Here is a 24,769-nt window from a genome sequence, read left to right on the forward strand (position 1 = left end):
CATAAAACTATCCTTAAATAATTGGATCCTTAGCATTTATTTTTGTAAGCAGAATATCACTGTTTATATTCCTTTTCTAGACTTTAGCTGGATGTAGTCCTGGTTCAAGATAAATGCATATACACAATCAAAAGTGATAATGGATGATGAATTGACTACTTTTGACAGTTTGGGGTGTGGGAGTAAAAAGGAGAAGGGAATTACTTTTCTCAAGGTGTGTGTTCCTAGGTATAGTTTCTCTTGTTTTACCTGAGTATAATGTAAAGCTAACTTCTGACATTGTTGGTAGCTCACCTTGGGCATTTGATAACTACTACTAAATTTGCAAGTTGCTTAGAATTAAGGTGGATGAGAATTATAGGAAAGGTTCAAAGGTGCGCGCGCACACCCACACCCCCCCCACACCCCTAAGTCTCTGTGTTCAGAATTTCTGCTGCTGCTTTGCAGCGTTAAACTCTTGCTCAGCAGTAGTCTTATAGTTTGCTGTGTACAGGTGGGCTTTTCTGTGTGAAGGGTGTTTTGTTTCATGGTAATTCTAAGAAATTTAGTATGTAATAAGTTAGGCACATTTTATTTCATTTGGCCTTGCTTCCATTAGTAATTGAGAATAAAAATCTGTTTATAAAAATAAGTTTGTCTTTTTCCCAGCTTGTAAGTATTCTAACCAAGAAGTTTGTGGAATACTTAATTAGGCTGAATGGCAAATGACAACAATTTGTTCAAAGCTTACATCATCACAGAAGAAATTTCTAGAGAATAGTAATCAATCTGAAATCTGTATGGATCAAAGATATTTAACAAAGTTGTACATGATTTTAGGAGATATTCCTCCTCTCAAGAAATAAATTGAACTAAATTACTAAAAATGAGAATTCTTAAATATTATTGGGGCGCCTGGGGGTTGCCTCAGTGACTCAATTGGTTAAGTGTCTGACTTTGGCTCAGGTCATGATCTCATGGTTTGTGGGTTCTAGCCCCGCGTCAGGCTGACAAGTTGGATCCTGGAGCCTGTTTCGGATTTTGTGTCTCCCTCTCTCCCCATCCCTCCCCTGCTTGTGCTCTGTCTCTCTCTCAAAAAAACCCCAAACATTAATTAAAATACATATATATTCTTTTGTTTTATTTTTTCAACTCAAGCATAGCATTTTATGAAAATTATAATTATGAAAAAATTCAATGTTTTTTTTCTGTTTTAAAATCTAATTTAATTTGTAAAATCACATTTGTTGACTCAAAAGGAATAATACATTCTTCTGAAACTTATCCCAGTCTCCTAATATTTACATCATCTATTTCCCTATATATTTAACTATTTTTTAGCATAAATCAGAGCTTTTATAGTCATCCTTAATTATTATATATTTTGTTTGTAAAACAATAATCATTTATATGTTGGTCGATAATATTTTAACTTATATACTTAGAAAACATTTTCACTATAATTACAGTTAGAACACTATTCTGGGAAAAAATTAAGTATTAACAGTAAATACAAGTGACCTGCCTGGTTTGTAAATCTGATGTTTTTATTCTGGTTGGATATGTGTTAAGCTCCGTGATCACTGATTGCGACAGGTTCAGGAATGCCAGAAATGACATCAAAGTAGGCACTGACTATTAGGCTGAGGCCAAAGCCAGATCATATATTTGGCTAAATACCAGAGCAAAAGCCACCCCTTTGGCATAGCCAGTAAGGGATAGAATTAGGGCCAAAACTGAGTTGACCGGATAGAAGCATGTTAGGAAAGTATTGCTGTGGTAGAAGTATATTTTTGTTCTTTATGTACAGGGAGATGGCTAAGAAAGTAGCAATGTACACATGGTTGATGTTGAGTAAATGTTTAAATCATAATGGTTGTGATGGGCATCTCATCTTTTTTTGAGAAATTGCCTTTTTGATTATTCTCGCACAGATTTGATGGAAGCCATATTTAAACTTTTGGCGTATTTACTTTACATGAAATGGAGAATAGTATAAAGCAGAGGTTAGCAAACTTTTTCTGTAAAGGGCCAGATAGTGAAATGTTTTATACCTTGTGAGTCATTCATGGTCTCTGTCACAGCTACTCTGCTGCTGTACAGACAACGCAGTGTCTCTGTAAAACTTTATTTATAAAAACAGGGGGTGGGCTGGATTTGCCTCTGGGCTGTAGTTTATGCCCACCCTTAGCATAAAGTATATCCTCATAAAACATTGCTGCATTCTTGCAAAAGAAAGTAGCTTAACTTTGATAACACAGTGTCAGCTTAAAGTCACTAGGCATTTGGATGGTCTACTTAAGTTGCCCAGCTTGTCCTATCCTGCCTCTGATTATTGAAAATGCGGCTTGACTCCTTATAGATAGAAAAATTGGTTTATTTATTTATTTGCTCCAAAAGGGGAGGCTTAATGTAGTTATCAGTCAGTTTTTAAGTTCCAGTGTCATGAAAGAAAACCTTTTTTGAGCTTTAAAAAGGCACCTTTAGTGTAGTAGCCAACTCCCTAGTAATTAAGCTAAAAAACAAAACCAAGGGGCTTTTTTCATCGAAGAGTGTGGCTAGCCTTTAGGCTGCACTGGCAAAAATGTGTATGTTTAAAACATGGTGCAGTTTCACTGAACTCTTAGAATGCGTTATTTCTGTTTTGTAGATTAAGGACAGGATATAGAAGAGTTACGACTGTCACATATGAAGTAGAATATAGTTACATATACCTTGTATTGCCAACCTCAGCTATCCAGAATGTATCTTAGAACCTGAAGTAAGACTCTTGACTGACTGTAGTAAATAATAGAAGTCATTCACTGGAGAGTATACAGTTTACTCCAGGGGGATCATTTCTTAAGCTATTACGGCCTATTCAATCATCTTAGAATTAGTTCATTGAGCATATCACACAGCAGATCACAAGGAGCAAATTTGAGTTGGGGGTTCAAGGGCTCTTGGAGGAGACATAATAATATTAGCAAGATTTGCTAGCTAACTCCTTGGCATTACGAAGTAGACTGAAAGGGGTGCCTGGCTGGTTTAGTCAGTAGAGTATGCAACTCTTGATCTCAGGATTGTGAGTCCAAGCCCCAGGTTGGGAGTGGAGCCTACTTGAAATAAAATAAAATAGAATAAAATAAAATAAAATAAAATAGACCAAAAAACTAAAATGCAGACATGAGAACTCCTTAAATCATAGCAGGCGACTTTATTGTAAGGACCTATTGTGTTGTTTATGGAATAGTATATTAATTGATATAATCATGTCTCAATAAAAGCTGACTTTTTTTCTATTTAAGAAGGCAGATTAAGTATCTATTTTATTTATTTAAAAATTTTTAAATGTTTTATTTATTTTTGAGAGAGAGACAGTGTGAGCAGAGGAGGGTCAGAGAGAGAGGGAGACACAGAATCTGAAGACAGGCTCCAGGCTCTGAACTAGCTGTTAGCACAGAGCCTGATGCAGGGCTCTAACCCACAAACCGTGAGATCATGACCTTAGCCGAAGTCAGAGGCAACTGACTGAGCCACCCAGGCGCCCCTAAGTATATATTTTAGAAATATTTTATGACTAAAAAATATCACTCAAAGAGAGGGACAGACTTTTTAGTTACATGAAAAATTCACTTGGGGAACATCTTATTTCCAGATACTTTTAGGAATCATCCTGGTATTATTCTTTTTAATCCTTCAAATTCTTCTCTCCCTGGTTATTGTTACTTTTGAGCAGTGATGCTTTTAGAAGTTGGGTTAGGTCAACAGATGTCCATTTTTCTTTTCATTTATTTGGACTTCTGCTTTCCTTAGTAAAGGTCTTCTAAGTATTCTGGTAGCACTCTCCTTCCCAAAGGACCCAGGTAGGTAGAGTTTTGTATTGTTCCTTCACTTCCTTACTCTCAAATACTAAGCATCACTGCTCTACTTACTACACTCCCTGCAGAGAAGACAGTGGCAAAGTAGTATCTGACACTAGGCTCCTTTTGTGGCTAAGAACCAAACCAGCAGACTTGCCAAATCTGTACTTTGCTGTGTACAAACAGGCCTGTTTTGTTATGGGAGCAGCCTCTTTCCGGGCCTTTTGGGATTCTAAACAATGACAACATTTTAAAGGGATGTTTGGCTTTTGGAACATCCATCTTGTTTAAATTGCTTTTTTAAAGCCCCCATCACCCCCTGCATCTCCAGTTTTGTTAAAAGCGGGAGGTTTTCATTTCGGATACAAAGTGGTCATTTTATATATGTTTATATAAGGCAGAGTGTCTCGTTAACCTTTTATATGGTTCATAGAAGCTTTTGGTCCATTCTGATTGCATGTTGCTAATTTTTTTGTGTGGACTTAAAACTTTAGATTTTTGGGGCCAAGTGTAATTAGCCATAGTGGGTTAACATGTAAGACTAATGGCTTTTTTTCTCTCTTTATCACCAGAAACTGGTTGCTCAAATGAAGCAGGATCCACAGGTAAAATACTACTTTTATTTTTTTAATTTTTAAATTAAAATAATTTAAAATAAAGTAACCATAAGATGCTAATACAGACCAGTACTTAAGTTTAAAAAACTATCTCATGTCTAACAGCAATTATTTTTAGCATATTGGTCTTCATGTCATAAGGGTTGAGAAAAATCCAGTCACTCTATTACAGTGTAGCTATTATCATTTCATCTTTGTTTCATCATCACTGTAGATTAATTGCTTTGAGTATATGGGGGGAAAGCTGAGAGTTAATATTCTTCATGTAGCTTAAGTTTTATTTCCAGAAGCATACTTACTTAGACTCAGAGTTTGTGAGGCTTTCTGTAGTCTCTGAATTATTGTATATGGCCCAGAAACATTCTCATCTTCTCATAGTTTATAGTACAGAACACTTAAATACTTAATTCCTCTATGACTAAATAATTTCAGAATAATTTTTAAAAAGCATAAAAAATTTTTTTTATCTTTGAAAGAGCCCTCTAAAGGGGGTTTAGAAGTACCTTATATAATAACCCAGCAGATCTTACCTTCTCTCTAAATTCTCATAGGAGGTTTTGACTTAGGCATTTTAGTCTCTGTCCCTGAAGAGAAATCTTCCTAAAAACTTACTTGGTCTTTGAGGTGCCTGAATGGCCCAGTTGGTTAAGTACCCAACTCTTGATCTCACCTTAGGTCTTAATCTCAGCTCAGGTCTCCATCTCTGGGTCAAGAGTTCAAGCCCCACATTGGGCTCCGTGCTAGGTGTAAAGCCTGCTTTATAATAAAAAAGTTATCTTGTCTTTGATGATTATATTTATTGTTCAGGAAGTGTCTCTTTTGCAGCCATTATTAGACAGTGGGTCATAAGTTTGGAGAATATCAGACTCTCAGGATTTATTTACCCATAATCTGTTTATAGAACACTTAGACCCATATAAATATATATTAATATGTAAATATGTAAATAAATGTGTATGTATTTAACTTTTTAAACATACCATGCATGCCTTATTGTAAAATTAAGAAAATAAATTCTTGATTGAAGAATGGTACTGGAACAGATTGATTTTTGGAAGTGGGATATATATATATATTTCTACAAAAATTGAGCAGCCAGGGCCCTACCTATTGTGTTTTAACATAATCCATGGATTCTGAGAGCTGGCATTGATAACCCAACTTAACTCATGTTTGACAGCCCAACTTCTTTGGGAAGCTTTTCCATTTTTATTTATTTTTAAAAGTATATTAAAATTTAAATTAGATTAGGGAATCAAGAGGCAGTAGACCTTAGATTAATAGTCTCTTTTATATTTAATATGGTAACCTACATTGTCAGCAACTGAAATATTATTAGAAAATATTAACATTTCTGATGTAGCTGGTGGTCATGTAACAGCAGTTTTAACTCAGAGAATCTGAGAGGGGGCAGAAGGTTGTTGAACAATCTTGTGAGTGATCTAATTAGAGAAGCTTTATATCACATACACTTATAAAAAAAGACAACATAGAGTAGCATAAGCGGGGGAGGATGTGTGCCCCAAGCCTGGCAGAAGACCGAGCAGGGTGAATTGAAAGAAATGCATAGAAAACAATGAAGAAAAATTAGTCTTTTATTGGGGTGATATTCAGTGTGTTAGTAGGCTGTCCTGCTACATTGAGCATTTGAAATTTTTAATTTTGGATTTTTTTCCCCACTTGAGTAGAAAGCCGGCATGCTCAGTGTATCTCATCTAAAATAGTATTCTTTTTGGATTCCTAGAATTTTAGAACTGAGAAAATACCCTCGTAGTCAGCGTGTTAATTTGAATGATGTAGTGTTAAGGCAGGTGCAGCACTGACAGCTTTTCAGATCCAGGCTAAAATAACAAATGTACTCTACGAAATAAGGAAGAGGGCAAGTGGAAGAAAAACTCTTATCTTTATTGATAATACTATTAAGCATGCAGTGCACACATGCTTATAACTTCCATTTTCCTGCTTTTGTCCGATTAGTGGAGCTTTAGGTTTTTTGTCAACTGATACTTTCAAAAAGAATAACAGTATTTCAATAGAAAGAAGTACTATTACAGTACAGGATGCTAAAATACAAAACTTCTTGTAATTTGAAACAGATGCAAAGAAACTACCCCTGTTCCAATGTTAGAAGCTACATTTAGGATTTCGGTGATCGTATGACTACAGTTTAATGCATGACAAAGTTGATTGGCTAAATGCTTAAGATTGCTTCATGATTTGTAATACAGTGTGCATAAAGTCTTCTTGCTACTATTCTGTTAACAAATGAAATATCTTTCTCACAGATATTTTTTCTTTCCAATCAGAATGCTGATTTAAAGAAACAGCTTCATGAACTCCAAGCCAAAATCACAGCTTTGAGTGAGAAACAGGTAGGGGAAAAGGAGGGGGCCCATATTTTTAACATTGTGTTCTAAAGATATGTCTGCTGGAGGCTTCTAGGAGAACTGCTATTTTTCCTCATGTGTGAAAATAAGTGTGGGCAGCCAGACTCAGTTTTAATTTTGTTTGAGCTCTGTTTATCTATTTTTATTTTTGGTTGAAATCAGTGTCTAGAGTATCCCATGGGTATATGTTGCTGGCAAATATCTACAAGAGGCGCGGCAGGCTGCTGTTAACTGTGTTAATTAAACTCCACAGTTTACCCATAGGGGAAGGAGGTAAAGAAAGTTAGTGGGAGTACGTGATCAGGAATCTTGTAGTTGCTGGATGTGACTTGTTAACCTGTTTTAAAGGCTTGAAATGACGTTTAACTTACTGTGGAGAAAATGGTTGTAAATAAATTCCTCTAAATGTAAGTCTCCTATTCTGATTATCGTCATACCTTTATATTATTCTTTATTAGATAGTGACCTATTATGTGAGAAAACTTCAGTGGGACCTTGTTAGATTTCTTTATATAAAAAGCAAGAGAAGAGCATCTTGCTTTTTTCCCCAAGGACGTCTGGAAAGTATTCTTTGGGATTTTTTGTGTAATGACCTCTCCTTCACCAATTCAGGCAGCTCCTGCCACCAGGTGGAGTGTGACAATTGGTAGAACTCTAAGTACATTGTCCGTGGTTTTCCCACAAAGCATTTGTTTTCCTGTTCCTTCCCCACAACCCTCCCTCTGGTGAAAAGGAGCAGTTTTCTGTCGTGAAGTAGGTGACTGTGTGAACCAAAGGGATAAGGTCATTTGCAATTGATAGTTCCTGCTAGTGACATCTTACTGAGGATTTTTGACTGACTAGTTCTCAATAATTGATCTTTGTGTGGTTTTTTAAACTTTTATTTAGTGAAATAATAGTAATAAGAGTAACTTATTCTGAGAGATTTCTGATTGTATTTGTCTTGTGTATTCTAAGGAGAGAATTTGTGAACTATCTGGAACAGATTCGAGTCGTTAATGGTGTAGAATAGAATCTTTATCCAAGCTGAGTGAACAGCGGCTTTTTTCCTCCCTGCTCCTGTTCCGATGCTTCTGCGTTTCCCCATCCTGTCTCCTCCAGAGACAGGAGGTATTTTAGATTAGGGAATTGCCAAACTAAAATTGGGAGGAGGTAGCGTGGTAGAGAACAATTCGTAAGGAAAAAGTATAAACAGAGTGTGTTAGTATGTATTTGGCTCTGAAAGTGATTCAGTTCTCTAAAGTCAAAATGATGTGTGTTAGTGAAAGTGTTCTAGCTTTAGAATTCTGTTAGCACTGAGCTGCCTTATAGTTTCAGGGTTAGTTTGACAAGATGCCAATGAATGACTCACTTTTGCTGAAAAATGCACGTGTTCCAGCAGGGAAAGAAGGTGAGAACTGATTAGTGGAGTCGGGAGTGGCGGATGCTGTCACAAAGTTAAGACAACCTAAGGCTACATTTGGGGAAAATGGGGCAATCGAAAAAATGTACATTTATTTGAAATTTTTGTCTGTGACAACTGATGTAAAGATTTGGTTTATTTCTATACCTTTTTATTATTTAATTTTTTTCTACTAGGGGGCCTCACTTAATGGAAAATTGAGGCCTTTTATGTTTATGTTCAGTACGACATTTCATCAAGTGGCAAAATCTGTCATCTAACAAAGTTTGAATTTTAGAAACTAGAATTTTAAAAAATGGGCCTGGGATCAGGAAAATCTTGGGTATACAGAGTAAAGAGAACAGAGTCAGAAGCTGAAATGCAGTCTTGCAATTTTTGAAAATTTGCTTAACTGTTAAAACAACCTTTTTGATAGAACAGAAAATATATCATTTTTAGGTGAGCTAGTACTTGAAGAAAGCACAGCAATAACATTCAAAAGCTGGTCCTTCCTCAGACTTACTTCCAACATGAAACATTGATAATTAGTTTTAAATAGCTTTATTTTACCACAGATGCCTAATGCTGAATGCCTAGCATTTTGCTTTTCCTTCTCAGAAGATCTACTTAAGCCTCTGGCAAAACACTGATTTGCCTTTTACTTTAATAACTAAAATCTGAATTACCTTACTCACATAACAACTATCTTAATTTAACATTAATTTTTCTTGGCTGTGAGAAAAATGCTAAATATAGCAAAGTTCAAAGAGTGCTATATTCCAAGATTAACAACTATTAATCCTTTGTCAATATTTGTTGTTATTTTTTTATCTATATGCACTTTTCTGTAGTCATGTTTTCTATATCCACTTGAAAACTTAATTTATGCAAAAACCAGACGCATACATTTTCTCTTTTGCTTTATTAAAAAAACATGCAGATAGTCATTAATTCTTATGGTGGCACTTACTAGTTCTAATTTGTTATTGCTGCCTCAATCTTTGGTACTTAACTCAGTTTTCTTCTCAAGATTAACTGTGAAATGTTATGTTCCATTTGGGAAAATATGGTCTTTTGTGAGCATCTTTCATGGCTAAAATTCAGTGAATTTTATTGAATTCTTGGTTAGAAGGTTCCAGTGTTTTCAAACTGCAACTTGAGATTTCTGAATAAACTCTTCATTGCAGATTTGAAGTCAGCCCCTTGACCCACAGGGCTTTAATTTGCAGTTGACAGTTTAACTCGGGAAGTCCCCCGACTTGATTGGCTAAACAAATTATATGTTATGGAACCATTAAAAATCATGGTTTCAAGAATATTTTAATGATACAGAGGTGCCCATGATAAAGCAAGTGAAAAACACATCAGCTTCCTATGCATTATAACCCCGGTTTTTTAGTGTGTTGTATGTATACATATGCATGTGAGCGTATAAACACATGTAAAACAGTGTCATAAAATGTTGGGAGGTGATGAATTTACAGGTAGTTTATTTTTTCTTTATAGTCTTAGTTTATTTGCTTTAACCTCCACGATAAATATGTTTTCTTTTTATAACCAGAAATTGACAAGAAACATTATTTTTAAAAATGTTAACACCAAACTTTTGTCTGTTCCTGGGAGAGTTAGCATTTAAATATCTAATGACATTCTGCTCCCGGTATGTGAACCGCTCTAATCAGAGAATCCAACTATTTTAAACACTACTAATACTGAAGTGTAGAGGCAACTATTAGTTTCTTTAACAGGTTCATTCCTCCTCGGTTTGGCATGATGTGTGATCTCTCGCTTGTCAGAATAGAGGTTCTGATATTGGAGCCGTTCCATGTAGTCGCTTTACTACTTACGCTGCTTTTATTCTGTTTCCCTGTAGAAGCAGTCTTAACATCCCCAAATTTGTTGCCCGTCCCTGTTGTGACTCAGGCTTAAGTCATAGCAGTTGCATCTTTGATTTCCCCGGCCTTGAACAGTCTGTTACCCAACCTCTCTTCACCTGGTGCTCTCCTGGCCGGGTGTTAGGTCATAGCTTAAATGTTACTGCTTCAGAGGACCTGCCCCTCAGCCGCCTTTCTCCTGTCAAAATCAACTGTTTCTATTATAATCTCTTATTGAACTCTTCATTTTTCTTTCATAGCTGTGCCAGTTAGGATTAGGTTCAGCTGCGAATGACTGAAAACTCAAAGTGAAAATGGCTTAAAGAAGGTAGAATTTCCTTCTTCTCTCATGTGAAAGCTCTGAAGGTGTACTCGGGCTGCTGATCGTGGTTCCACAGTGTCAGGGAACCCAAGCTCCTGTTACTCCGTTGCTCTGCCACTCTCAGCACGGAGCTTCCACATCATAGTCCAAAATACCAGCTCCATCTGGGAAGAAGGGGGAAAAGCAATAGAAAGCAAGCCCTTTATTTTTAAGGATGCTTCCTGGAAGTTGTATATCCTACTTCCAGTTAGATCCTGTCGGTGAGCGCTTAGTCCTGTGGGCCCCGCTAGGAGCAAGGAAGGCTGGAAAGTGTGGTCTGTTCCAGGTGGCCGTAGGCAGATAAAATCAGGGACTCCAGTCCTGGGTAAGAAGTAGGTAATAAACACTGGGGATAATTAGCAATTTCTGTCACGGTAGCTTATCACTATTTGTAATTACCCATGTAATAAACTTAAAAAATTAAAAAAATAATTATTTTTTAATATAGATCTTCCTCAACAGACTGTTAGTTTTGAGAGGTTTTAGGGAATAGGGGTGCCTGGGTGCCTCAGTTGGTTAAGCGTCTGACTTGGGCTCAAGTCCTGATCTCACGGTACAAGAGTTCAAGCCTTGATTGGGCTCACTGCTCTCAGCGCAGAGCCTGCTTAGGATTCTCTCTCTCCTCTCTCTGCCCCTCCCCTGCTCATGCTTTCTCTCTTTTTGTCTCTCACTAAAAGTAAATAAATATACTTAAATAATAAAAAAAGAAACAGTTTTAGGGAACATACTTGTTTTATTTACTTCTTTATTCTGAGTATTGTATTTTGTTTAATATTTAGCATAAAATAGTATTTAGTACTGAAAAGCATTTGTATTTCTATAGTGAATTATTTTAGCCACTTGATGATTTTTCTCTATTTTTAGATAATATTTTAATTTTTAATTTTTTTAATTAAAATTTTAATGTTTGTGTTTGAGAGAGCATGGGACTGGGGGAGAGGGGCCGAGGAAGAGGGAGAGAGAGATCTTCAGCAGGCTTCTGCAGATTCTGCTTAAGATTTTTTCCCTCCCTCTTCCTCTGTCCCTCTGTCTCTTTCTCAAAAAAAATCATCTTGCTTTTTATGTCTTTTAAACGGAAAGTATTATGAGCATTTTACATTTTTGTAACATGCGATTTTTATGGGTTCAGATATTTAATGGTCTGACTAGATTATAATTTAGTGATTCCTCTAACATTTGATGATAGGATGTTTCCAGTTTTTTTTTTTTTTGCTATTGTAAATGTTGCTGTGATAGACATACATGTGTGTGAATCTGTTTCTCTCTGATTGCTCTTAAGATAAATTCGTAGGTGAGATTACCGAGTGTATTTGTCAGCTGTTCCAGTGATAGTTCTGCGTAACAAACCAGTGTTTTACTGAGTGGCTCACAACACACTCGGTCTGTACATCAGTTGGGGTGTCCCTGATCTGGGCTAAGCTTGGCTGGACACGTCTACCTCAATTTGTGGGTTGGCTGGCCCTGCCTCTAGGCTGCAGGTTGGGTTAGATCTCTTCTATATGTGTTGATGCTGAGCCCTACTACTGCGAAGGGGCGGCAGCCACCTGGAGCATACCCATTTCATGGTTTATCCCTGGAATACAGAAGCAGGCCAAACTACCGAAATACATATCCTCTGCTGGCCTCAAGTCTTTTAACATCTCATTAGCCAAAACAAATCTTGTGGCCAAGTCCTGGAATGTTTCACGACAGAGGGTGTGGATGTATATAATTTTGTAAGAGAATATAAAGAACTGAGAACAATAATCCATCTGCCATAGTTGGTTAAAGTTAGTATAAAAAAAACTTTAGTATACTTAAAAACAACAACAAACTTTTACTACTTATTTCCAAATAGCCTCCAGAAAATGTTGTATCAGATTAACAGCATATATGAGAGTACCTTGATTTTTCCCAGGAGATACCCTGTAAGGGGAGAAAAACGTTTTGCTGGGAAGATAGTTTAATAGGTATCTGATGCTTATCTGGAGGTGTAGATATTCCATAGTATTCCTTAGAATTCCTTAGAAACATTGTAGTTGCAGGTTTTACTTTTCTTTTACCCTTTCTCCTCTTTTTCTTGTTCCTCTTTACAGAGGTAGGCACCTTCATAGTCTTTGGTCTTTGCTACTGGATTGTTTTTCTGATTCTGTGTTTAAAAATTATAGTCTCTATTCCGTACAGATTGCTTAACCTAATACAAGATGAAATATTTTCTGGATTTAATAAATAGTTGCCATTTATGAAACCATTCTCATTTTAAATTTGAACGTATTTTACTAAAATTGATTCTGAAGCCTTTGGGAGAGTAGTTTCTGTTCCTGTCATAACTAATTATGTTTCTGATGCAAAGAACAACATAATTTAAGCTAAGTAGGTGACTTGAACAATGGACTGTGGGTGGGGGAAGGGAAACTTGGAGTTTGATTCTATTCCTGATTTTGTAACAGACTATTTTGATAGATGTTGAGTTAGTCATTTACTGTGTCTCTTTCCTTATTTATGGAATGCTTGGATAATGCCTTTTAGGAGTCAATGAACATGTATCTTTTGAATGCACTGAATGTTTTTGGAGGTAAGCTCTATTTAAATGGAAATTGTTAGCTTTGCTCATGGTAGTTAACTTGATGTCATATGGAACACCTTTACCCTTACATGTCAAGTACTACTTTTTACTCAATACTACTTTTTTAAGGACTTAGAACATTTAATGCAGTCATGAGTAAGTACTTCAGTGTAGTACATAAACTGAAACATGGACTGTGACTTAGCTATGATTATATAATCATATCTTTAATCAGTATCTGACTCAAGACTAAAATTCAGATCACTGTATTCTTTGTTCAGTTTTATTTAGTTAATTATATTCTTAAAGTACTTCGTGGACCTTTATCAAATATTTTTTTAAATAGGATATTAGGCATAATAGGTACATTGCCTTTAGGCTTCATTGCCTTGGAGTCAAGTAAGTAAATTAGTTCTTGTTGTCTAGTACAGTAACCTGATACATGACTGTCTCCAGCCTCTGATGCCAGTGACGGTAGAATGTCACAATTTCTCATTCATAATCAAACCAGTGGTGTATCACCTTAGAATATAGAGTTGTTATTTTCTTAGAGTAGAGATCCTTGAATTATGATGGGAATCTGACTTCATCTTTATCCAAAGCTTAGGAGTTCCCTAGGATTTAGTCAAGTTCATCCCTCCCACACAGTATTTATGGGAAACCATTGGTCCAGTTGTTTGTTGAGTTTCCTGCGTCTTGTGTACATACAACATCAGCCTCTTCTCCCTTCTGTTTTTTTAACTTTTATCTTGGAGTATAGTTGTTGCTATTGCCAGTATTATACCTAACTAATCAAAATATGATTATCTCTTTAAGATAGAGAAGTTTGATGAAGTTATTCATATTTTAATAATGTGTGCCATGTTTCTGTAGGACATTTTACCTCGGTGTGGTGGAAGAAGTCAGGTAAGGTGGTGATTTCTACCAAACGCAGCAGTCTGCTTCTCGTAGGTTAGGGGACTCTCAGCTCATTTAATCATTTATTTTTGATGCTGGTGAATGGAATGACTTTTTTAAAAAGTTGATTTATTTATTTTGAGAGAGAGAGAGCACATGAGCAGGGTAGGGGCATAGACAGAGGAAGAGAGTGAATCCCAGGCAGGCTCTGTGCTGTCAGTGTGAACCCAATGTGGGGCTTGATCTCACAAACCATGAGCTCATGACCTGAGCTGTAATCAAAAGTCAGATGTATAACCAACTGAGCCACCCAGATGCCCCTGGAATGACTTAAAAAAATTTTTTTTTAATATTTATTCATTTTTGAGAGATGGAGTGCGAGCAGGGGAGGGTCAGAGAGAGAGAGGGAGACACAGAATCCGAAGCAGGCTCCAGGCTCTGAGCTGTCAGCACAGAGCCCAACATGGGGCTCAAAGCCACAAACTGTGAGATCATGACTTGAGCCAAAGTTGGACACTTTACTGACTGAGCTACCCAGGTGCTCCTGGTATGACTTTTTAAATTCAATTTGAGGGGTGCCTGGGAAGCACAGTTGGTTAAGCATCCAGCTTCAGCTCAGGTTATGACCTTACCTTCTGTGAGTTCAAGCTCCACATCACATGGGGCTCTCTGCTGTTAGCTCAGAGCCTGCTTCAAATCCTCTGTCTCCCTCTCTCTCTACACCTCCCCTCCTCTCGCTCACTCTCTCTCAAAAATAAAATAAACATTTAAAAATAAGTAAATTCAATTTGAAATTCTTAACGCTTGTCATCAGATGTTACATCTTTTGACACTGAACTACTAGAATCTACTGCATTTTTCCCCTTCTTTGCTCATTTCTTAATTATCAAAGAATATTTGCCTCAAGCAATGAAAATATAGTCAAGGTCCAAGTTTGTGGAACTTTCCCCAAGCCCTGTATTTAGGGAGTCTTCACTTTGAGTCTTTGGAGAATATTAAGCTAACTTTTGACTGGTAGGATGGTCAGCAAATGCTTTTTTAATAGGGCCTTTGCCCTGACTTCATTTTCCTACTGTATTAGGAAATTAATTTGTGCTTTTAAATATTCTTTTCCTTTAAATTTATTCCCTTCACCCTAGGCTTTGTGTGTCTTCAAAATGTCTTTATCATTCTAAGATTCTGACTTTTCTGTTTATTCTGCGTACATTTATTGTGAGTTTTCTATAGTGAAGAGCATGGTACCAGGCCTGTGGAGGGTGCAAAGAATGAAAATCTTGCAAATGACATATCATAAAGGGTTAGTATCTAAAACATAGAACTTATGAAACTCAACACCAAAGAAACAAATAATCCAATTAGAAAATGGACAGAAGAAATGAACAAACATTTCTCCAAAGAAGACATCCAGATGACCAACAGACACATGAGAGGATGCTCAATTTCACTCGTCATCAGGGAAAAGTAAATCAAAACCACAATGAGATAGCATCTCATGCCTATCAGAATGTCTAAAATCAAAAACTCAAGAAACTACAAATGTTGGGGAGGTTGTGGAGAAAAAAGAACCCTCATGCACCATTGATGGGAAGGCTACTGGTGCAGCCGCTATGGAAGACTGTATTGAGGTTCCTTAAAAAATTAAAAATAGGATGACCCCGATGATCCAGTAATCTCAGTACTGGCTATTTACCCAAAGATATGAAGACAATAATTCAAAGATATATGTACCCCTGTGTTTACCGTAGCATTACTTACAATAGCCAGATTATGGAAGTGGCCCATGTGCCCACTGATACAGGTGAATGGATAAAGATGTGGTTTATGCATACAGTGGGATGTTATTCATAAAAAAGAATAAAATCTTGGCATTTGCAACAACATGAATGGATCTAGAGAGTATTATGCTAAGTGAAATAAGCCAGTGAGAGAAAGACAGATATCATGTGATTTCACTCATATGTGGAATTTAAGAAATGAGACAAAGGGAAAAAAAAGTCAACCAATAAACAGACTCTTAACTCTAGAGAAGAGCGGGTTACCGTACGTGAAGTGGGTAGGGTGATGGCGAAGCGGGCGAAGGGGATGAGCAGTCCCCTCTGGGAAGCACTGAGCAATGCATGCAGCTGTTGAATCGCCGTATTGGATACCTGAAACTATAACATGATGTGAGCTACACTGGAATTAAGATTTAAAAAAAAGGAAAAGAAAATCTTGCACTGTTACTTCTCTGTGATTGGCTCTCACCTGTAGGACATTCAGGCTCATTAGCATTGATGCCTTTAGCAGCTCATTCTTGATTGATTCTCTTGTATCTTTTCCTGCCTTATATACTCCAGAAATTCCCTGGTGCCACCTCTCTTTACTGGGCTTACTCATTTCTCTATGCCTTTGCATATGCTATTCTCTACAGCTGGAATTCTCTTTCCTCTTTACCTGGTAAATTCCCACTTGTCCTTCGAAGACCCAGTGTAAACAAAGATCCTCTAGAAAGTTTTCCTGGACTTCTTGCCACTCTCCAGGCAAAGCCAGATTTCCCACTTCTGTGTCCTCCTGGTATTCGTGCCCACCTCTCTCATTTGTACTCACTGCACTGGGTTGTAAAGCTTGAGGACAGAGAACGTGTCCTCCTCATATTTGTAGCCCTCAAGTCTAGCATGCTGTGCAGCAGTTGTTTTGGAACGTTTTAAATCATTATGCTTTCAAGAAGCCTCGTAGTCTGGTGAGGTGGCCTGTGATGTGATGGCCTAGTGTGATGGCCTATAATGGCTAATGCATTTTCCCATTAAAAGATTTCCCATTCAAATAGTTCATTTTCCTGTCTTTGAGAAAAAATATTCTCAATATTGTTTCCTACCTGAATGTTTTAAGAGTGTTCAATAGCATTTTAAACTATTTCAATTCAGGGGCGCCTGGGTGGCTCAGTCGGTTAAGTGTCCGATTTTGGCTGAGGTCGTGATCTCACAGTTTGTGAGTGTAAGCCCCTCCTCAGGCTCTGTGCTGACAGCTTGGAGCCTGGAGCCTGCTTCGAATTCTGTGTCTCCCTCTCTCAGATTCTGTGCTCCTCCCCCACTCATGTTTTTCTCTCTCTCTCTCTCAAATAAAAATGAACATTAAAAAAGAAAAAACCCTTTTCAATTCAAGGTTGCTTTATCTTGGTTTCAGAAACGGAAAACTTTATGAAGTAAAGTAGTATAAACCAATAAATGAGCCAGCAGCCTGGAAACCTGGTATATCTAGAAATAGTCTTCTCCGTGGTGTTGCTACAGCAGATATCTCTGTCTGTTGTACCTTCTTTGAGTTCTCTTTAGACTTCCTCTCCTGACCTTATAAGACATGCTTACATCTCTTTCATCCATTTAAATAACAAAAATTCCTTTGTTTCTTAATTCCTTTCGCCATTGCCCTGTCTCTCTGTCCTCTTATTAAACTTCCTAAAAGTTTCATCTCTGTTTTTTATCTTAGTCGGTATTTGATGTTACTTTTTCTTACCTCCAACCCTTTGTCAACCCACTGCAGTCAGTTTCTGTCTTCATTTTGTTCTAGTGAGCTCACTGAAACTTGCAGTAACAAAATTGCCAGATCTAAAGTACATTTTTTTTTTTTACTTCATTTTACTTGAACTAACTGCAACAATTCAGATTAATGACCATTTTCTTCTTCAGAGAACTGAGAACCTTCCTTTCCTGTTTCTTTGACCTCTTTGAATGCATCTACTCACTTTCCATCTTAGGTACTTCTTCCTCAGCCTATGCTTTAAAAGTTAATATTCTGTGGTGTTTCATCCTTGACTTCTTTTTTCATCTTGCTCTGTTTTCCCTCTGTAGGTGACATACAGCCTTAAACTACCACTGAATGCCACTGACCTCCAAATCTTTATTCCTCTTCCCCTCTCTCTCCTGAGCTCAGATAGATGTGCGTTGTCAGCTTCTGCCTGTTGGATGTCCCAGAGCTCCATATTCTCCAGATGGAACCCCAAATCCACCCCCTTCAAACTCTACTTCTCTCCCTTTTTGGTTAATGACACTCCATTTATCCAGTGGCCACCCAAAACCTTGAAGTCCTCATGGGCTATTTGTCTCTCTCGGCCTCTCATCCATAGTTACAAAGTCCTGTTTATTCAAGCTCCTTCCCATTGCCCGTGCCCCCGACTCCCTTTCCATGGCATTCCCCTGTATCCAGTCCCTATCTTTTAACAGCCAGCTTTTCACGATTATCACGAAGATATTAAGTACAACCCTTGTATGTTGGCTTTTCTGCTTGTGATGCTGCAGTAGCTCCCTTTGCGTTAGACTCTAGGAAGAAATCCAAACTCCTTCCAGTAGCTCTTTCATTATCTCACCCATGAGCCTCTCCATTGAACTCCTATATACACCTTGTCCTCAAGACTTGACACATACTTAAATTTTCATGGTTGAGTTCTATTGTTTCTTTGACCTAGAATATTCTTTCCTGTCTTCTTTGTTTAATACTAAATCTGGGGTAATCTTTTACTTTTTGACTTGGCAGGCTCACTTACACGACAGCCTAGTACAGAAATAGCCTCACATGAAAAACTGAAAACAACTACAAATATATCAGGGTGCATTAGCAAGTAATAACAATAAAGAGTTAACAATATATACATATTATGAAGTAGTTAACTGAATGGAAAGATGAATGGAAGGTGAAAAAAGCAAATTTTAAAACAGATGTACAGTATGATTTATTTAAAATACAAAATATTAAAAAACATTTGAATATATACATTCATGGTCATTTATACTTGAACATATGTGGGGGAAAATTCTAGATTATCTAGAATGGTTTGCATGGAGCTGTTAACAGTTTCCTCTCAGAGGTGTGGGATTCAAGAGAGGTAACCAGGTAGCTGGCACTTTTAACTTTTATACTTTTATTGTCTGTATTTTTTATAAGGAACATATTAGCTTTTTAAACTACCGAAGTAACATAGGTACAGAAAACTTCACATATACGTGTATATATTTATGTGTATGTATTTATAGCTCGATACATTTTTGCGAGCTAAACACCTGGATCTAATACCCATGTTGGTGTCTGATATTTTACCCATTACTACAGAAGTTTTTTTGAGTTTTCTTCAGTTTATTCCCATTCCCTTCCAACAGAGAGACCACCGTCACGACTTCTAACAGCATAGATCAATTTGCCTACATATGAAATCACATAGGGTGGACTCTTCCCTCTTGCTTATTTTATTAAACATTATGTTTATGAGATTACATTCTTTTCTTTGGAAGTTTTTTGAAAAAATATTTATTTTAACATATAAGAATCATAAGAAGTTGTCCTTTGACATTTTAAATCACTAAAGAAAAAGGGTTTATTCTCTCTTGACTTATACCCATCCCTGACCCCATTTGGCATAGTTAAAGGCCTTCTCTTGTGAATTGATCACTCTTCACCCTGTTTTTCTTCTCATATTTCCTTAACTGTTTGTATGTTTATCTCTCTTTGAGATTGTGAGTCTCCAAAAACTGCATTCTTTCCACCCTTAACACTCACTGTATAACTAGTGCTTCACACACAATGGAACTTAAACATTTGTTAAAGAAGAGCAAGCAGTTGGAATCCTGACTGTGCCACTTCCTGACTGGCCTCGTGTCTGTTGAATTTCTCCGAACTGGTTTCCTCATCTGTAATTATGGGCATTAGAATTGTGTCAGTTCAGATGCTTTTAGCTGTATGTAACTGAAAGGCTAACTCACAGTGGCTAAAACAATAACCGGACTTGCTAATTCACCTAAAAAGTCGCTGGAGCTGTCCAGTCCAGCAGCTCGGCGCCACCAGGAGAGCCCGTGTCCTGCTCATCTTTCTGCTCTGCCACCCGCAGCGTGTCAGCAGGCATTGCTCATGGTCATTGTCGTTGTCTCCCGGCTTTGTATCCTCACAAGTGAACATTCCAGAGAAAAAAAGCACTGGTTATTCTTAAATGTCTCTTTTTACGAGACATTTTTTAAGGCCCTTCAACAGACTTTGCATCTCATTGACCATTTTTGTCACATGCCAGTGCTTAAAGTAGTCACCAGCAAGAAGAGTGGATCCAAGACTGATTTATGTTCTAGAACTAAGGACTCACCTCTCAAACATTCTGAGGCCAGACCCCCAAACAAAATTGGTTTTTGTTAGGAAGGAAGGAGAAGGGATAGAGAATAATGGATGTTGAAAAAGCAGTCAGCAGTGTCTGTCTTCATCTATAACTGTAACAGTTTTCTCTACTAATGTAAATTAGTTGTAATATATATCTGAAGATATGTATGAATCCTCAAATACTATAAAGTTACAATTTCCATTAATGCTTGTTGCTGGGTTTTGTGGATTATTTTAAGAAGAGTCTCCCTTTGGCACCCTAGCTAGCAACCTGCTTTAGGGCAAGGAATACAAAAATAATTTTACTCTTTGCCAAAGCAGCTTAGTACAAAAGGTAAGTCTGTTACAGAAAATAATGTAATTTATTTCAAATGTGAGCTATAGAAATCATTTTGAAATTGTTTGATATTTAAAATATTTGCTTATAGACTATATCATCACCCTTGTTGTTACTATTTCATGCCTTTGAAGCATAGCAGCCTAGATGTCCCTTCACCCCTACATGATTTAGGGAAACCATAGTTTATCAGAACCCAATGGCATTTATGGATTTTAGTTTTTTAAAATGCTGAACACTATAAATGACAGGCCAGATCTCAGATTCCTGCATTTCTTTTTCCCAACAGATGAGGGTGAAAGAACCAGACAGGAAGAAGTCGTTTTCTCTTGGGCTGCTGTTTATTCATGGTAGCTGGGTAGAGAGATGCCTTGTAAAATTATCTTCACACAAGACATGTTCCCCAGAGTTGATTTACTCGGAGCTCAGGAAGCAAATGTTTGTGTGAATCAGCAGGGATTGGCTAACCTCTCTCCGACTAGCTCTATCTGAAAATGACAGAGTGATTATTAGTTTCTGTCGGTTAAGCACCAAACATTCCTTTGCTCTGAAAAATGAGGCCTTAAAAATCTTCAACTGATGTGTTTAATTTGTCACCTTTTCTCCTACTCCCACCTCCATCACCTTTTTAAAAACCTTTCTACCTTTTGCCAAAACAAATTACATCATTTTGACCAAGAAGAAAACTAAAGGTAGAGATCAATTCTGAACCCAGTTCTTTTTATGAACAGTGAATGATTATTGCTGATCTCATTTTATCCAGTGCTTCTGTCATCTAATATAGTAATTGGAAAAGAATTTAGTATCCTTTCCTGTGGAGTCAGGAAGCGCAGATAAACTTCCCCTGAAAAGTTATAATGCCTGAAGGAAAAGTGTTTAGTGAAATTGAGGAGTGTGTTAATTGACAGAACTTGAGGTTTGTTTTCCTGAGCATGTATCTCATTTTTTAAGGATGGTAGCAGTTGGTCACAAATTTGAGACAAATTTGTAGAAGATTGTGAATTAATCCACCTTTTAATTAGAGGGGCACCTGGGTGGCTCAGTTGGTTAAGTGTCCGACTCTTGATTTCAGCTCAGGTCATGATCTCACAGTTTATGGGATCGAGCCCCACACTGATGGTGATAGTGTGCTGATGGTGTGGAGCTCTATGCCGAGAGCGTGGAGACTGCTTGGGACTCATTCTTTCTCTCTTTCTCTCTCCCTCCCTCCCTTTCTCACTCTCCCTCTCCTTCTGCCCCTCCTCTGCTCATGCTGTTTTTTTCTCTCAAGATTATATAAATAAAAATCTGGAGTGACCACAGGCAAGGGAAACAAAAGCATAAGTAAACTATTGGGACTACACTGAAATAAAACCTTCTGCACAGCAGAGTAAACCATCAATAAAACGGAAAGGCAGCCTACTGAGTGGGAGAATATATTCGCAAATGATATATTTTATAAGGAGTTAATATCTAAAATATATAAAGAATTTATACAACTCAACACCAAAAAAGCAAAAAATCCCATTTAAATGGGCAGAGAAGCTGAGTAGACATTTCCCCAAAGACGCGCAGATGGCCATCAGACACATGAAAGAGATTCAACCTCACTAACCATCAGGGGAATGTAAATCAGTAACACAGTGAGATATCACCTGAGATCTGTCAGAATGCTAGAGTCAAAAAGACAGAAGTGCTGGGAAAGATGTAGAGTAAAAAGAACTTGGTGTACTGTTGGTGGGAATATAAATTGGTACAGCCACGGTGGAAAAACAGTATTGAGATTCCTCAAAAAATTAAAAATGGAAATAGCATACAATGCAGTAATTCCACTACTGGGTATTTGCCCAAAGAAAACGAAAATGCTAATACAAAAAGATATGTGCATCTTGATGATCATTGCAGTATTAATTTGATAGGCAAGATATGGAAGCAACCCAAGTGTCCATCAACAGAGGAGTATATGATATACACACAAACATGATGGAATATTACTCAGCCATAAAAAAGGATGAGATCTTGCCACTTGTGACAACATAGATAGACCAGAGGGTGTAATGCTAAGTGAAACAAAGAAAGACAAATACCATGTGATTTTACTTGATGTGGAATATAAAAAATGAAACAAATGAACAGAGAGAAAGCAGAAACAGACCCATAAATAGAGCAAACTGATGGTTGCCGGGGGAGAGGAGTGGGAGGTACAGGCTTCTGGTTATGGAATGAAGAAGTATAGAACATAGGGAATACAGTCCATGGCACTGTGATAGTGTTGTATGGTGACAGATGGTAGGTGTACTTGTGGTGGGCATAGTATGACATACAGACTTGTCAGATCACTATTTTGAATGGCTGAAACTAATGTAACATTGTGTGTCAGTTGTACCTCAAAAAAAAAAAATTGGAGCAAAATCTCCAGACTATTATTCATACCTTAAAACCCCCAGCTAAAGTCAAGCTTGGCAAAAATAACAGTTGGAAGCCATTTATAAACACCTGTCACAAAAGCTTCTCAAGACCTACTTTTCCTGCTCTGATTTGTCTGTCTTAGATGTGAGAGTTCATCCGATGAGACGCATTTTGCAAGCTACCAGAAGTATTGCCTCTGCCGCTAATAGCTGCTAAGATTATACAGAACTCATTTAGGATTCCCGTATCCCTTTTTCATGGCTTGCCTTTCCCTTTTTATCTGCTTAACTGTCTTCTGTAGGTATAAAGCATTTTATAGCCGTCACTTCTGAAGAGAAATTGATTAGTTCTCCAAAGATGGAAAGACTAGTATGATTCTCTAGAGCAGGGATTGGCAAACTGTGGCCCGCACCTGGGCCAAATCTGGCCGCCTGCCTGTTTTTGTAAATAAAGTTACTGGAACACAACCACGTCTTCCATTTACATATTGTCTGTGACTGCCTTTGTGCTACAATGGCAGAATTGAGTAGTTGTGGCAAAGACCTAGCTGTTTATAGAAAAAGTTTGCCAACCATTACTCTAGAGAAATTTCACCAGACACTTGATTTCAGAGATACTAGGCACGGTAGAACAGTCGAGGGCAGGAGGGATGTGACCCTGAAAATAGGATATATACTGAATAATGAGAAGACCCTCTTAATCAGCCCCACATTTTTATTTTTCTTTTTAAAAAATGTTTATTTTGAGCAAGAGAGAGGATGCATGAGCAGGGGAGAAGCAGAGAGAGAGAGAGGGAGTAGAGAGAGAGAGAGAGAGAGAGAGAATCCCAAGCAAGCTCTACACTCAGCACAGAGTCTGATGCAGGGATCAGTCTCATGACCGTGAGATCATGACCCGAGCCAAAATCAAGTCCAAAATCAAGTCGGACACCTAACCCACTGAGCCATCCAGGCACCTCCAGGCACCTCCAGCCCCACAGTTTTCAATGCGTTTTTAGTGCCTCGTTTTTAAAATACCTCTTTTATTTTGGATATTTGGGTTTTTCTCTTATTCCCATTGTCCCTCTCTCTTCTAGATTTATTGCGGAATAATTAATATGAAATAAACTCACATTTTTAAAAGGGCTTAATTTTTGACAGGGTGAAACCATCAAATCAAGATAAACATATCCATCACCTCTAAAAGTTTCCTTGTCTCCCTTGGTAATCTCTCCCTTCTTCTCACCCCCCCACCCCAGCCACATCCCCAAGTAAACATAGTTCTGCTTTTTGTCAGTACAGATTAAGTTTACATATTTTAGATTTTTTAAAAAAATTTTAGAGCAAGAGGGTGTGAAGGGCAGAGGAAGAAAAAGAGACTCTCAAGCAGGCTCCATGCTCAGTGTGGAGCCTGACATAGGGCTTGATCCTGCGACCCTGGGATCATGACCTGAGCTGAAATCAAGAGTCAGACCCTCAACGGACTGAGCCACTCAATGCCCCCATATTTTAGAAGTTTGATAAATAGGCTTGTACAGTATGTACTCTTTGAATAGTTTCTAGTTTTTAGCTATTAGAAACAAAGCTACTATGAACATACATAAGCCTTCATGTGGAGATGTTCTTTCATTTCTCTTAGGTGTGGCTGGGTGGTATGGTAGGTGTATTTTTAACTCTAAAGAAACTGCCAAAATGAGTACCATTTACATTTCCACCAACAGTGTATGAGAGTGTTAGTTGCTCCATATCCTTAAGCCTTCCTAAATACAAACCTAACAGCCAAGAATCTCAGGTATATGAGGGAAGCCACTAAAATGAGAATCAAAACAGACCTAGATAATTGGAAGGGACAGTTCAAAATAAGTATAATTTTGGATCCTAGATCAGTAAGAGAAGATATTGCATCTTTGAAACAAGAATAGGATGTTAGGAATAAGGGAGCACGTAGAAAACAAAAAGAACTGATGATTTAAAAAAAAAGGCTTTGAAAATGAAATTGGAATAATTTCTCAGTAAATGGAAGAGAGGAAGGGATCAGTGATGGAAGAGAAAAATTTTAGAGCATCACACCAGGT

General features: G+C 37.5%; 1 protein-coding gene across 14 annotated transcripts in view; it reads left to right on the forward strand.

Annotated features, from left to right (window-relative positions):
• PHF21A (PHD finger protein 21A) overlaps nucleotides 1–24,769 on the forward strand; it is a 191,786-nt gene that overhangs the window by 36,568 nt on the left and 130,449 nt on the right. For all 14 annotated transcript variants that reach the window (XM_029956072.1, XM_029956081.1, XM_029956071.1 and 11 more), the window contains 2 exons: nucleotides 4,394–4,426; nucleotides 6,745–6,810. In XM_029956072.1, coding sequence (XP_029811932.1) covers nucleotides 4,394–4,426; nucleotides 6,745–6,810 — 99 coding nt within the window. The remainder of the gene's footprint in view (nucleotides 1–4,393; nucleotides 4,427–6,744; nucleotides 6,811–24,769) is intronic.

The sequence above is a fragment of the Suricata suricatta genome, chromosome 11, assembly GCF_006229205.1.
Source record: "Suricata suricatta isolate VVHF042 chromosome 11, meerkat_22Aug2017_6uvM2_HiC, whole genome shotgun sequence".
Classification (NCBI taxonomy): Eukaryota; Metazoa; Chordata; class Mammalia; order Carnivora; family Herpestidae; genus Suricata; species Suricata suricatta.